Source organism: Agelaius tricolor, unplaced genomic scaffold (genome assembly GCF_023055355.1).
Source record: "Agelaius tricolor isolate 1412-34295 unplaced genomic scaffold, bAgeTri1.0.p SCAF_3, whole genome shotgun sequence".
Taxonomy (NCBI): domain Eukaryota; kingdom Metazoa; phylum Chordata; class Aves; order Passeriformes; family Icteridae; genus Agelaius; species Agelaius tricolor.
In genome coordinates, this window is record NW_027269263.1 from 67712795 (window position 1) to 67725817 (window position 13023).

The 13023-nt window shown below is 48.0% G+C and overlaps 1 protein-coding gene across 2 annotated transcripts in view; it reads right to left on the minus strand.

The window, feature by feature from the left end:
• PLXNA4 (plexin A4) overlaps positions 1–13023 on the minus strand; it is a 506662-nt gene that overhangs the window by 42167 nt on the left and 451472 nt on the right. For both annotated transcript variants that reach the window (XM_071424190.1, XM_071424191.1), the window contains exons 22-24: positions 8889–9157; positions 5334–5400; positions 2586–2732 (exon numbers count right to left, since the gene is read on the minus strand). In XM_071424190.1, the coding sequence (XP_071280291.1) occupies positions 2586–2732; positions 5334–5400; positions 8889–9157 (483 nt within the window). The remainder of the gene's footprint in view (positions 1–2585; positions 2733–5333; positions 5401–8888; positions 9158–13023) is intronic.

Consider the following 13023-nt stretch of genomic DNA (forward strand, 5'->3'; position numbering starts at 1 on the left):
TTTCCAGTGGAGTTTTCCAGCTGTTCTCATGTGGAGTATGAAACCTTTCTCCATACTCAAGCCAAAGCAAAATCCCACTGCTCCAGCAGTGCTGCTCAGCGCCTTCAACACAATCTCTGATGTCAGCTGGTGGGGAAGAGACCCCGTGATGACTTGTGCTCCTACAGGACTGGTCACTCTGAGGGAGGTTTTGTGATATGGATCTCCCAAATGCAGGGCTGCTGCTGCTCCATCACCCACCAGCTTCATTTGGGCTTCAGGGTCACTCAAGGATGTGACTATTTGGGCACTGAGAGGACACCAGCACTGTTCTGTCACTCTGTGTCCCATCAGGGTGTGGGGTCAGCATGGATGGGAATGGGAGTACCTGGAGAAGTTATCTCCAAGCCCTGCTCTCCTACTGACTCTGTGTGGCCTTGGGACATCTCATTTCTCTGGATTTGTGTTTATTGACCTTTTACTCCATCCTTGGGCATTTTTTTTTATCTGCCAGCTCTTCCAGCCATGATCTGTCTCTGAGTGTCTGTATACATGCAAAGCTTGGCTCAGCTAAGCCCTGATTTCCACTACACATTAGTGGCATTTAAATAATAAAGGCACAGCTTGTGATTACTCCCATGGTTCTGAGTTTGTGTGGTTTTTCCTGAGACCAGGATATCTCTGAAGTTCCAGTCTCAGGGACAGAAATCCTTCTCTCACCTCTGTATTAGGCTGGAATGTTCCATGGGGTTTTCATACAGTGAGGCTTGGTGGAGAAAAAGGAGAAAGACCCCAAAAAAGCCAAGCACAGGAAAGCATTCTGAGAATTATAGAATTGTAGAATGGTTTGGGTTGGAAGGGCCTGAAAGGTGATCTAATTCTATACCCCTGCCATGGGCAGGGACACCTTCCACCATCCCAGGCTGCTCCAAGCCCTGTCCAGCCTGGCCTGGGACACTGCCAGGGATCCAGGGGCAGCCACAGCTTCTCTGGGCACCCTGTGCCAGGGCCTCAACACCCTCACAGGGTAGAATTTTTTTTTTCTAATTTCCAATCTAAACCTATTTTCTTTCAGTTTGAAGTCATTCCCTCTTGTCTTGTCACTCCAGGCCTCTGTAAATATTCTCTCTCCATTTTTCTGTTGGAATTCCCATATTGCAACCACTGAATCAGTTCTGGCTTTATTTCATTACTCTATATTTTTAATAAAAGATGTCAGGCAGCTCAAGGAAGGTAGAAGAAGGACAAAATAAAACAGAAATAAAGAGAAACAGAAATGAAGAACAATCCTATTCATATTCTGCTCCTTCCTAATCTCCTTCACCAGAGCTGATCTCTGTAAATCTGCTGAGATTCCTATCGGGGTATATTTGTCTGCTCTTGAGATGTAAGAGGGAGAGCTGATTATCATCAAACAGCACAAAGCCAGCAGAGGAGAGCTTTGTTCAGCCTGATGTATAATTACTACCCTTTGCTGGCTGCTTCAGATCAAGCCTAAAAGGATCGGGGGGGATTTCCTTCGGTGAAAGTGATCGCTCTGTGGCTGCATTTTTTCCTCTTTTCTGCTCATTTTCTCCATGTGTGATCAGTCTTCTGAAATTTTAGACAGCCACACATAACAGCAGAGAAGCAGCACTCTTGCCAATTCAGTAGGAAAGTCACGTTTTTAATATGCAGAATACAACCGTGGCCTTATTTAAGAATTAAGTCCACCCCCTCATCAGACTTGGATTCAATCAAAGCTCAGCTCTAGACTGGAGTTGAAGAACATGGAAGGGCATTTCTAGCATCAGCCTGCCTGGGCTAAAGTCTAAGACAGGTCTAAGACAGGTTAAGGTCTAAGACTTGGAACTAAATGATCTTTTAGGGTCCCCTCCCAAACCACCTCATGATTCTGTGATTGGACACAGCCTTCAGAGGTATCTGGAGCTAAGTGAGATGAATTTCCCTCATTTGAAAGTGCAAATAAAATAATCTGATCAGTTTAGAGCATCTTCTGACTGTCCTTAAACTTGGGATTTGCTGAGAATAAAGATGGGAAATAGAAAAATTACAAGGATCATTGAAGGCTTAGAAAGTGTTCTTCATCCAGCAGAGACTTAGAGTGGATTTAATGCATCCAGGGAAGAATGAAGGCCCACAAACACCCTAAGAAGAGATATCTAATGCTCTTTAATTGATGCTCTTTAATCAAGTGGGAAGAGGGTGTAATCTCAGAGCAGAAGCTAAAGCTGCACATATGCAATGTGTATCTTACCCTATGCAGACAATTCCATTTTGGGAGAAATGGCTCAGTGACAGGGATTGGTTTTCTTTCCCTTGAAATCTTTAAATCAAGTTCCTTTTTCTTTGACTTGTGCTTTCTCAGGAGGGAGGGCTGCACCAGCTCTAGAGCTGACCTGCACTGTGCACCTCTGACTATTCCTTGATGCCGAAATCCTCATCATTTTTAAATTTTCGTGCCCACCCTTAGGCAGAATTACCCTACTAAAACACAAGAATAAATCACCCCAGAGGTTCAACCACTGGTCTCTGCTGCCTAAATGCCCTTTAGGCATTAGAAGGTTGTGGATCAGCCCAGGGGAAGGTGTGCCCAGAGCACTCACCAGGGTCTTGTAGTCGATCTGCTGCCGGATGAGCTTGTCCTCGCTCAGCGAGTACCGCGCCTCCCCCGTGATGGAGTCGATGGGGCCCTTCTCCATCTGCTGCTTGATGGCACAGAAAAGGGAGAAGAGAGGCTCTCCAGCACACTCCTGCAGGGATGAGAGGTAACCACCAGGTGAAACTGCAGGCTGGAATTGAGAGTCCAGCCTGGGCATCCCAGTGAGTGCCTCGGTTCGCCAACCCAAATGGCTCATGGTGGATATCAATGGGAACCAGTCCATTCCAACAGCACAGGATCAGAGGTGACCCTCAGCTTCCACAGAGTGCAACCAGCCCTTGGGCACATGGTGGGACCCTTAGGGATGGCCCTGTGCAGCCCCAGGAGCTGAACTTGATGGTCCAAAGCTCTTGGGCACATGGTGGGACCCTTAGGGATGGTCTGTGTAGCCCCAGGAGCTGGATTTGATGGTGCAAAGCTCTTGGGCACGTGGTGGGACCTTTGGGGATGGTCCTGTGAAGCCCCAGGAGCTGGATTTGATGGTATAAAGCTCTTGGGCAAACGAGGGAAGTTTTGTGATGTGGCTTTCCCAAATGCAGTGTTGCTGCTCCATCACCCACCAGCTTCATTTGGGCTTCAGGGTCACTCAAGGATGGGACTATTTGGGCACTGAGAGGACACCAGCACTGTTCTGTCATTAAGAAGTCTGTGTCCCGTCAGGATGTGGGGTCAATGTGGAAGGGAATGGGAGTGGGAGCACATGGAGGAGTTATCTCCGAGCCTTGGGACCCTTGGGGATGGTCCTGTGTAGAACCAGGAGCTGGATTTGATGGTACAAAGCTCTTGGGCACATGGTGGGACCTTTGGGGATGGTCCTGTGCAGCACCAGGAGCTGAACTTGATGGTGCAAAGCTCTTGGGCACATGGTGGGACCCTTGGGGATGGTCCTGTGCAGCCCCAGGAGCTGAACTTGATGGTACAAAGCTCTTGGGCATATGATGGGACCTCTGGGGATGGTCCTGTGCATCACCAGGAGTTGGACTTGATGATCCCTGTGGGTCCCTTCCAGCTCAGCTTGTTCTGTGACTCTTTGAGTGTCATGGTGTCAGTGTTCCCTGGCAATGCTGGGCCTGTTCAGGTGATTGCCACCAGGCCAGGGCTTTGCACTGGTGGAGCAGGTAGTGGATGGGTCCCAAATGGCCTGGAAGCAGGTTTTAAAGGGAGATGGATGGCTGGTGCCACACCCTGGGTGTCTGCTCAGAATCCACAGACTCCCCGAGCACTCTCATGCTGCAGGCAAACAGGAATTTGCAGGCAAACAGCAATTCTCAGGCCCAGATGTGCCCCTGGACCCGTGTGGAGGTGACAGAAGTGTGGGGCCCAGCACAGGACAGCAAAAAGCACCCCCAGGCAGGCACAGCCCAGCTCATCTGTCTCTAATTTCTCCTCCTCATCATTTCCACTCACTCTTCCCACACTTTTCCTCCCTTGCTGCACCCCGAGGAGCTTTCTGCTCCTGCCTCCCTTCCCCTTCATCCCTCCCTCCTTCCTGCCCTCCTCGCCCTCTCCTCTCGTGTCCCAGCTCAACCAGCCAGGTCATTTTCCTCTGGTGTAAATCCCAGCGAAAACAAGTTAATAATCGAGGCAAAGTGGCCCCTTTTTCAGTCCCTACACCTGTCTCCCACTTAATTAGCTTATCTGCCAGCAGCATATTGCTTCTGTGTGCCTGTCTCCTGCCCTTATCAGGCCTCTGTTCAGGCTAAGGCAAGAAGACAAGTAGCTGAGTGGGGTGAAAAAAGCCTATTATAAAAGCAGCTCTTTAGAGAGTCACCTCCTTATATCCTTTCCTTTCAGCTGAAAGCAGGGATCTGATACTGGAGTCACTGAAATTACCTTCCAGGGACCTTCAAAACTTTCCCATGTGCTCGTCCTTGAACTGGTTGTGTCTGGGGAAGGCTCAGGGGGGTTGGGGTTTATTTGTGCAGCCTCAAATTGCCTGGCAGAGGTGGTTATTCTGTCCAAATGAGGATGTGAGGTGGGAGGATATTTAGCAGCTGCAGTGGGAGTGGGGATAGCGGTGCAGAGCTCAGCTCCTTCCAGAAAGGCTGGCTCTGAGCTTGGCAATTGTGATTCTTGAGGCTCAGTGTGGGTCCTGCAGGGGAAATTGGATCCCCCTACAGTCAGAGGCAGGGCTCAAAGACTGAAAGACTTTTTCAACCACACAAAGCCCAAGGAGACCTTCCAGGAGGAATGAGAGAGCTCAGGGGGTGCCTCAAATCCTTGCACTCAAGTTCTTTCTCACAGCTTTGCTGATGGGTGCCCCTCCACTACTTGTGGGGCTGTGTCTCAGTGCTGCCTCTGAGCTGGGGTGGAAGAAGATCTCCATCCCCTGTGCACTGGAAATATGGGTCACCACATGATGGAGACCTCAGTCTGCTGTTAAAAGGACAGCGTTTTCCACACAGGTCTCAGGCAGGCTCTGAAATCCTTCCCATTTCCACACTGACCCTTAAATCCCACCTCTGTACAAGAGAGGGACCAACAAGTTGCCTCTCTAACAGAGTGTCCCTCTTTGTTCTCCCTGGGTCAGAAAATAGCCCATCTCCTATTAGGCAGTGACCTCCTTCCAGAGGCAACATAAAAAAAAAAAAAGCCTTTAACTTGTTATCTGGGAAGTTTTCACCCCAACTGATCCTCACCAAGAAGAAATGCCTGACAGCAGCTGTTTTTCCAGGCATGCTCCTCCTCTTACCTTGAGGAACTTGTAGAGGAGGAAGGTGAACCAGTTGGTGAGCATTTTCTCAGCCACAGACTCTGTCCTAAAGTGGAGAAAAAAAGAGAATTGGGAATGAGTTTGTCACGCTGGTCCTATCAAAATATTGCCTTTGTCCATCTTCCTGCCCAGTGGGAAGTCTGGCATGGCACCATCAGGATTTAGCACGTCCTAGGATCCCTGTTTTAGTTTTGGATCTAGGAAACCTGCAGGAAAACCCTTGCTGCCCTGTTGATTCTCCTGTGACTACAAGTCCCTGTGCGTGTCTGTTTTCCAGTGTCTCCAACAACGAGGAGGAGTTGATGACATTTGAGGGAATCTTCTCCAAAGAGCTCAGGGCGGATAAATCCATCAAATCTGAGGAGCTCGGAGCGAGGCCATATGTCAAGGAGGCTGGATAAATACTCAGGAGAGACAGATCTCAGTCTCTGGGGAGCAGTTATCTGGCACTGCCTATCTCCCTGGCATTTGGGAGTGATTACACTCCTCAATGTGTTACTGTGGCACATACACAGAGCTCATCCTTCTGCCCTTGGGCGCTCTGTCCTCAATCAAACAAAAATCCATCTCCAGGCTTCAGGGTGAGCTTCTCCTGCAGAAACTTGTGCTGGCTTCAGCACATGCATTGGAGAAAAAACAAGAGAAATCTGGGGAAACCAAGAAAAAAAGAAGAGTCCCTGCCTGGAAGCATTAAAGTGGGTCTCACCTAAGCCATGCAGAGGTTCTTCCTTGTTGCTGCTGCTGCTCACTGCCCAGAAAATCTCTCTGGGGCCATAAATGTCATGCAGGATGAACACTGGACACAGTGTTCATCTCCTTTCTTCTGTCAAACTCCTCCAAAACTCCAAAAGATTCCCTTTCACAGACTCATGGGGGAGGGAAGGGAAGCACCAAGCTGAATCCAGCTTCTCCAAAGAGCTGTCTGAGGGCCTCACACCAACATCTGACCCAAGGCACTGAGCTATTCACATGTTCTGTTCTGGTGCTGCCCAGTGCAGGACTTCTCTGACTTCTCCTGGTGCTCCCAGGGTTTGGAACACTGGATGTGCCTTCTTTGTTCACTGGCTCTCCTTCCAAAGGCCACAATTAATGTCCAGCAGAGAGGATTAGACTTAGAAAAAGGCTGGAGGAAGGAGGAAGAGGGAAGATGGGATGCTCAGAGTGAGCAAGAAGGGAAGACAAAGAGATGGAGAAAGGGGAAGGAAAAGGGGGAAATGAAGGGGGGAGGCAGTGCCATGCAGCATCAGAGAAGAAGCACAGGCAGGAAGCCTGGGGACAGCTGGAGGGTGTCACCAGCCAGGCTGTAGGGCCTGATCACATCAGGGAGTCAAGTGACACAAAAGCAAAGCCTCTGCCCCTGGCATTGCTGCCCTGAATGCCAGGAAGTGCCTTCTGCTCCTTTTCTGCTGGTTCTGCACAGTGGGCAGATGAAAAATCCCCCCAGCCCAGCGGTCACCAGAGATCTCCTCTGTGTCCAAGCTGTCCATTGTAATCATCTGGGGGCTCCTCAGAGTCAGCTCTGAGCTGTGGCAAAGGCCACTCATCTCCAGAAACCCTCCCTGATTGTATGTAGGGTTCTTGAACCAGGAGGTCGATCCAGTCTGTGAAAGGGAGAGGAATCTGATCCTAAAGGCAGAAGAGGGAGCACTTCCCTAGGCAAGGAAAGGACATTAATTACACAGCAGGAGATTCCAAACTTGAGGTTTCCCACAGAACTGTGGAGTCTAGACCTTAGGCCAGGCCAAGAAGCATCAATTCAAACTTGTTCCTTGGATGAAACCAGTTCTGTTGCCTCTCTCCTCTGCTGATTTCCACAAACTCCCAGCTCTGGGAGAGAAATGAGATCCCAAAATGCAGCTGAAGACTCTCCAGGTGTCTGTAGTTAACTCAGGAACAAGAAACAAAGCTGGGAAATCCATATCCCAGGCAGGAGATGGAAGTTGACATCCTCTCATCAGGGATTTAATAGACCATATATGTGATATGCCTATAGCTCCTACACAACATGACTGGAGCTTTCAAATTAAAAGGAAATGTAAGCATAAATTAACATTGTAAGCACACAAAGAGCCCAAAATAAGGATTGAGCTCTTTCTCTCCTTGTGAAACTTTCTGTAGTATCCACATGAAAATCCAGAGGTGGATTCATTCTGTAACTTTTGATCATTGACTACTTTTTGGTTAGGGAGGAGACAGAGCAAGATCTACATCTCCAAAGATGATTATGATGTTTATGTGGGCACTGTGGGAAATAGTCAAGGTAAAGAAGACTTTCAGAAATCTGTAAAAGGAGGCCTTAGAAATAGAAAGAACAGAAAACTTAGAACTAGGTGCAGCTGCAGAGTCTGAAAGAAGAAAAAGTTACAATAGTACAAGCAAGCAAGGACATGAAACAATAGCTTGAGTTTTAGGCTTGGCTAAGAAAGACCTTAAGACTGCAGAAAAATATGCTTAGCAAGATAGTAGAAGCTTTTAAGCTTAATAATGGTTTAGGTAGAAGGTTTTAAGCTTAAGTGTGTATTGCTAATAGAAAGCATACAAGCAAGCACTGTGTGAAGCAGGTGTACATGTGCTTTTAGTAATTGGCTAGAAAAACTGCCTGTAAGCTTTAGCAATATGCTATTGGCTAGAAAGTTTTTTAAATGCTCTGTAACAAAGTGTCTTAGGTTGGAAATGAGATATTCTATCCCCATCTGTCAGAGCTGGGGCAGTTCTCTCTGCTGTCCATGGGGCAGTTTTTTCTTGATCTCTCCCACAGCCAATCCTCCCTGCAGGAGATCTCTGCTGTCCATGGCCACTGAGTGTCCCTGCAGGGCTGATCCAATCCCAGCATCCCATGGGGAGATGCTGCATTGCCCAGGGGAGGAGCCAAGCATTCCTACCTGGATCCAATCTGAGCCTGGGCACAGCACAGCAGCCTTTGCCCAGTGCATTGCCAGAGGAGCAGCTTCTGCTGCCCTGCATGGCCAGAGGGAGCCCAGGCCCATCTCCAGCAGCCCTGGAGCTGCAGAGGAAAACTCCCCCCTTGTGCAGGATCCCTGCTCCAGCAGAGCCACAGCTGGCACTGCAGGAGGGCTGAGCCCCCATGGGATGGGGCTGTGCCACCCCCCTGACACACAGGGGGACAGGGCATGTTCTGATTCTGGCAGTGTTTCTTTTTGTTGTTTGTACTATTGCATTTGTATTTTTAATTTTCCCTAGTAAAGAACTGTTATTCCCATTCCCATATGTTTGCCTGAGAGCCTTTTAACTTCAAAATTATAATAATTTGGAGGGAGGTGGTGTGCATTTTCCATTTCAGGGGAGGCTCCTGCCTTCCTTAGCAGACAGTCTTTTCAAACCAAGACACAAAGCAATCTTAGGCCCCTGCTGGTTGTACATCAGCTATTGCCATCTTCCAATTGTCTCAAAAATGTAATGAGGCTACAATAAACCCCAAGGAACATCTCCCAGCACTCCCATCCTGCTCATGAGAAACCTCAACACAGGCACAGCCCTCCCAGCCCGGCTCCCTCCGTGCCCAGCCATCCTTACCTCCGTAGCAGCAGCTTGGGGTGGTTCTTGCTCTCCAGGTTCTTGTCAATGAGGTCAGCCAGGAGCTGTTTGAGGACGTCGGTGGCGTACTCCAGCTTGCTCTGCAGCACCGTCATGATCAGCGAGGCCACGTTGCCGCGGTCGCGCATGGAGAAGCTGCGCTGCGACTCCAGCGTGCGGATGAAGGACAGCAGGAACACCTTGTTGTTGATGAGCTGGGCAAAGAGCTTCAGGCCCTTCTCCACCCGCTCCTGACGGTAGCCAGGGACCTGTGCAAGAAGAAAGGGAGTTTCTCAGGTTTTGTGTTGCTGGAATGGCTCCCGAGGTATCAAAAGTCTTTTTTGCCAGCCCCGCGACCAAAGAAGAAGTCGAGATTCCTCAGCTCTGGTTTTCAAGTTTGTTTATTTTTTCTTTTATTCTTTATTTTTCTTTTCTATGACATTCTTTCTCTGACCTGCTGAGATCTGTCCAGCAGGTTGGGTTGTGGCACAGCTCCTGCCCTTGGGGTGGTGTTGGCTTTTTATACTAAGAACTACCTGTACTTTATTTACAATAATTTTCCAATACCTATCACCTGTGTTAGACAGTCTGGCTCTACTCTAAACCAATCCAGAAGTGCCAACGTCACAGCAAAAGATGGGGGACAAGAAGAAGAAGAAGAAGGACAGGACACATCGGGATTCCTCCATCTTGCCTCTTGAACCCCCATTCTAAAACCCCAAAATTCTACTTTTTCCAACCTGTGACAAATTCACTATCATTCTACTCAAACTCTTGTGGCTTGTAACTCCTCACACAAAGTTGGGAATTGTTTCCATGGGCTAGAATCAAAGGCACAGGTGGTTTTGACTCTGTGCCAAGGTCTCTGAGCCCCCTGCCAGGGTCTTGAGTCCTCCATGGCAGTCAGAGGTATGTCAGAGGAGTTTTTCCCTTTCCCTCATTTTCCCACTGTCAAATGTCCTGTTGTTACTCTCTCTCTGCTCTCATTCCTCCAGCTCCACAGCTAAGGAAAGACAAGATAGGAATCCATACATCATCTAAAGATTAGGAAGTCTGAGAAGACTCCCAGCCACATCCAGATGATTTTTCCAGTCCTGTGTTCTCCTCTCTGATCAGTACATCTGTGGCAGCAGCTCTCTGGCCACAGAGAGAAACACAACTTTCCCAGGCATTGTTGTGGGAAAGGCTGTGAGAGGAGCAGAGAAAAGAATGAGAAACAATTCTTATCTTCACTTGCTGCACCTGGTATTGTGAACGTGTGGAATGTGTTATGGAGATTTGTTTACCAAAGGGTGGTTTCTTAATTAGCCAATGGTGATGGTGTTTTAATTAGAGGACAAATTAGGTCTACCTGTAGTGATCTAGGGTATAAAAGTATGGGTTTCTTAATAAAGATTATTATGGTCAGCCTTCTGAAATGCATGGGGTCTATGCTGATTATTACCCAGCCAGGGGCCCGCTTGTGTTCAAATGCCAAATTTGGGTGATTATTAATTCATATATGCCTTGGTGACATGTGTTCTTCTGTGGTGAGACCCTCCAGCTTCCAAGAAAGGTTTTCAAGGGCTATCAATACATCCAAAAGGGATTTCTGGTGCCTAAATGTGTCGCCATGCCACGTTATATTTTTATTTAAGTCAGACTGAAGTCTTACTCTGATTTCATCCAAGACTTCTTTCTCATTCCTGAAAGAATCCTGCTTGCAGAAGTTTGGGGTTCAGCTTTAGGGAGCTGAGAGAGGCAGAAAGAGAGCGAATGGGAGAGAGAGCCCAGGGTGAGGTTTTGAGAGGATGAAAAGAGACAGTGAGGCAGTGGCTGAGATGGTGACCATGGAACTGGGCCTTGGTTTGAAGAGCAAGGCAGGCGAATGTGTGAGAGGACACCCTGAGCTCCAGCAGAACCCCTGGGCTTGGGAGCTGAGGTGTTTTGGAGACAGAGTGAGTGATAAGTCTCGAATTTCTCAGCTGTGAGAGGCTGATGAACTCATTTTTATACAGAACAATTTAGAACCTCAGTGCTGGACCTTGGGCTCCACAGAGGTCTTTTTGATCCTTCTGGCTCCAGGCAAAGATGGAAACTAAACAGAGAACCCCAAACTCATCCCTCTACTTGCTGAAGCTGTTCTAGCCCTTGAAAACCTTTCTTGGAAGCTGGAAGGTCTCACCACAGAGCAACACATGTCACCAAGGCATATGTGAATTAATAACCACCCAAATTTGGCACTTTAATTCAAAAGAAGTTGACTTGCTTAAACTGCCAAGCAATACAAGGCCCCTTATAGAGTTGTTACTTTTTAATTCTGGAAATTAGAGTTCTGAACTCTTTTTGCATCCAACAAATAAATTACTTCCTAAATAGATTGAGGCAACCAACCAACCAACAAACCACCACCACCCATCCCGCCAATAATTATTTTTAACTCACTCGCTTGAACATTTAATATTGTCTATCCCAGGGTTATTATGGAGAATTAAAACAAAATAACAAGAAAAGTATTTTGTGCTGCATCTGGAAGCAGTTAATTAGCAAATGAACTGGAAATAAATAAGACCTCACTGTGGGATCTGTGCTGGGGCCTTTTGCAATAAATAGCAATTCCTTCTGGGTGCTTCAGAGAAGGGAGCAGAATGGGAGCTTGCCCTCACATTGGTAGCCAAAGATGCTGACACTGAGAGAGCTGGTGAAGCTTTACAAAGGATCAAGGGGAAAAAAAAAAAAACCAACAAATGGAATGAAAGGAAGAAGAGATCAAAGGTGTTGGATTGAAACATTAGCTCAGTGTGTATCTACATAGGGGAGCATCCGTGCTAAGGCCTCTGCAGGGGTCAGATGCTGTTCTGTGGATGGGGTTAATGAATGTAGGGATGGAAATTGGCTGTGGAGATGATGGAAGTGTTTGTGTGTGTGTGCACACATGTGAGAGAGAGGTTCAGCACCCCTCGTTCCTCCTTTGTTGGATCTGCTCATCCTGAGGGAAAGCAGCTGGATGCCACTCAACCTGCACTCCAAATCTGTATGGTAGCTACGTGTAACTCAGCCTCCTGCCCAGTCCCACAAGCCCTCCTTGCTGACAGATCAGGTTTTTTAATGTCTCTCTCCACACAGTCGGATGAATTTTGGCTCTTCCCCGTGGCAGGAGCAAAGCTGAGCAGGCATCTCTGATTACACAGCCAGCCAAGCGTGGGCCTGCCTGTGCCAGCTCCTGCTCCTCCTTCCTGCCAACCAAGCCCAGGCCTGGCCTCCAGCAATCTCCCAGACCCATGCCAGAACCTCTCTGGAGCTCAGAGCCTGCCAAAGGCTTTGCAGAGAGCTCAGCCAACACCTTTGCCATGGTGTGGCTCCTGATTCTCCAGCCCAGGTATTCCTAGAGCAGAGCCTGTCCATCTGCCAGAGCCTGGAGCAGATTTTAGCCTGGCAGACCTCACCTGGGCTCCCATCAAGCTCCTGTCACCACTCAGATGATACAGGATCTGTGTAGACCCCAAGATTTGTGGACAGTATCACACAAATCTCCATCCAGAGCGTTGGGGTGGAGGAGGAAGATGTGGGGAGGGTATGGACAGACTGACACTGTGGTTTTCTGACCTCACTGCAAACCAGAATGCAGCAAAGGCGAACCTCAGTGGCAGGGGGTTATTTTTATAGGGGTGGGTTATTTTTATAGGGGTTGCCACAAAGAAAACCTGGCCTCATAGTAGCGTGAGGGTCATGAAAAGCTGAATGACACAGGCAAACATGCTCCTCTGTCATACAACAGGTTTTCCTTGCCCCTGCATGGCAGAAAATATTAAATCTAGTCTAAAACTCAAGCCACAGAAGAGTTAAGACCAAAGAGAAGCTTAATTGAGTAGACCTATGATTTATGAGTTTTCCAAATAAGTGAGTGATCAGACAGAATTTAGCAGGTAACAAGTGACAGGATGAGAGGAAACAGCCTTAAAGTTGTGCCAGGGGAGGTTTAGATTGGAAATTGGAAAAAATTTCTAAATTGAAAGGATGATGTGATGGTGGAACAAGCTGTCCAGGGGAGTTGTGGGATCATAATCCCTAGATGTTTTCAAAAAGTGTGTGAATGTCACACAGGGGGACATGGTTTAGGGATGGAATTGGCAGCATTGGGTTGATGATTGGAATT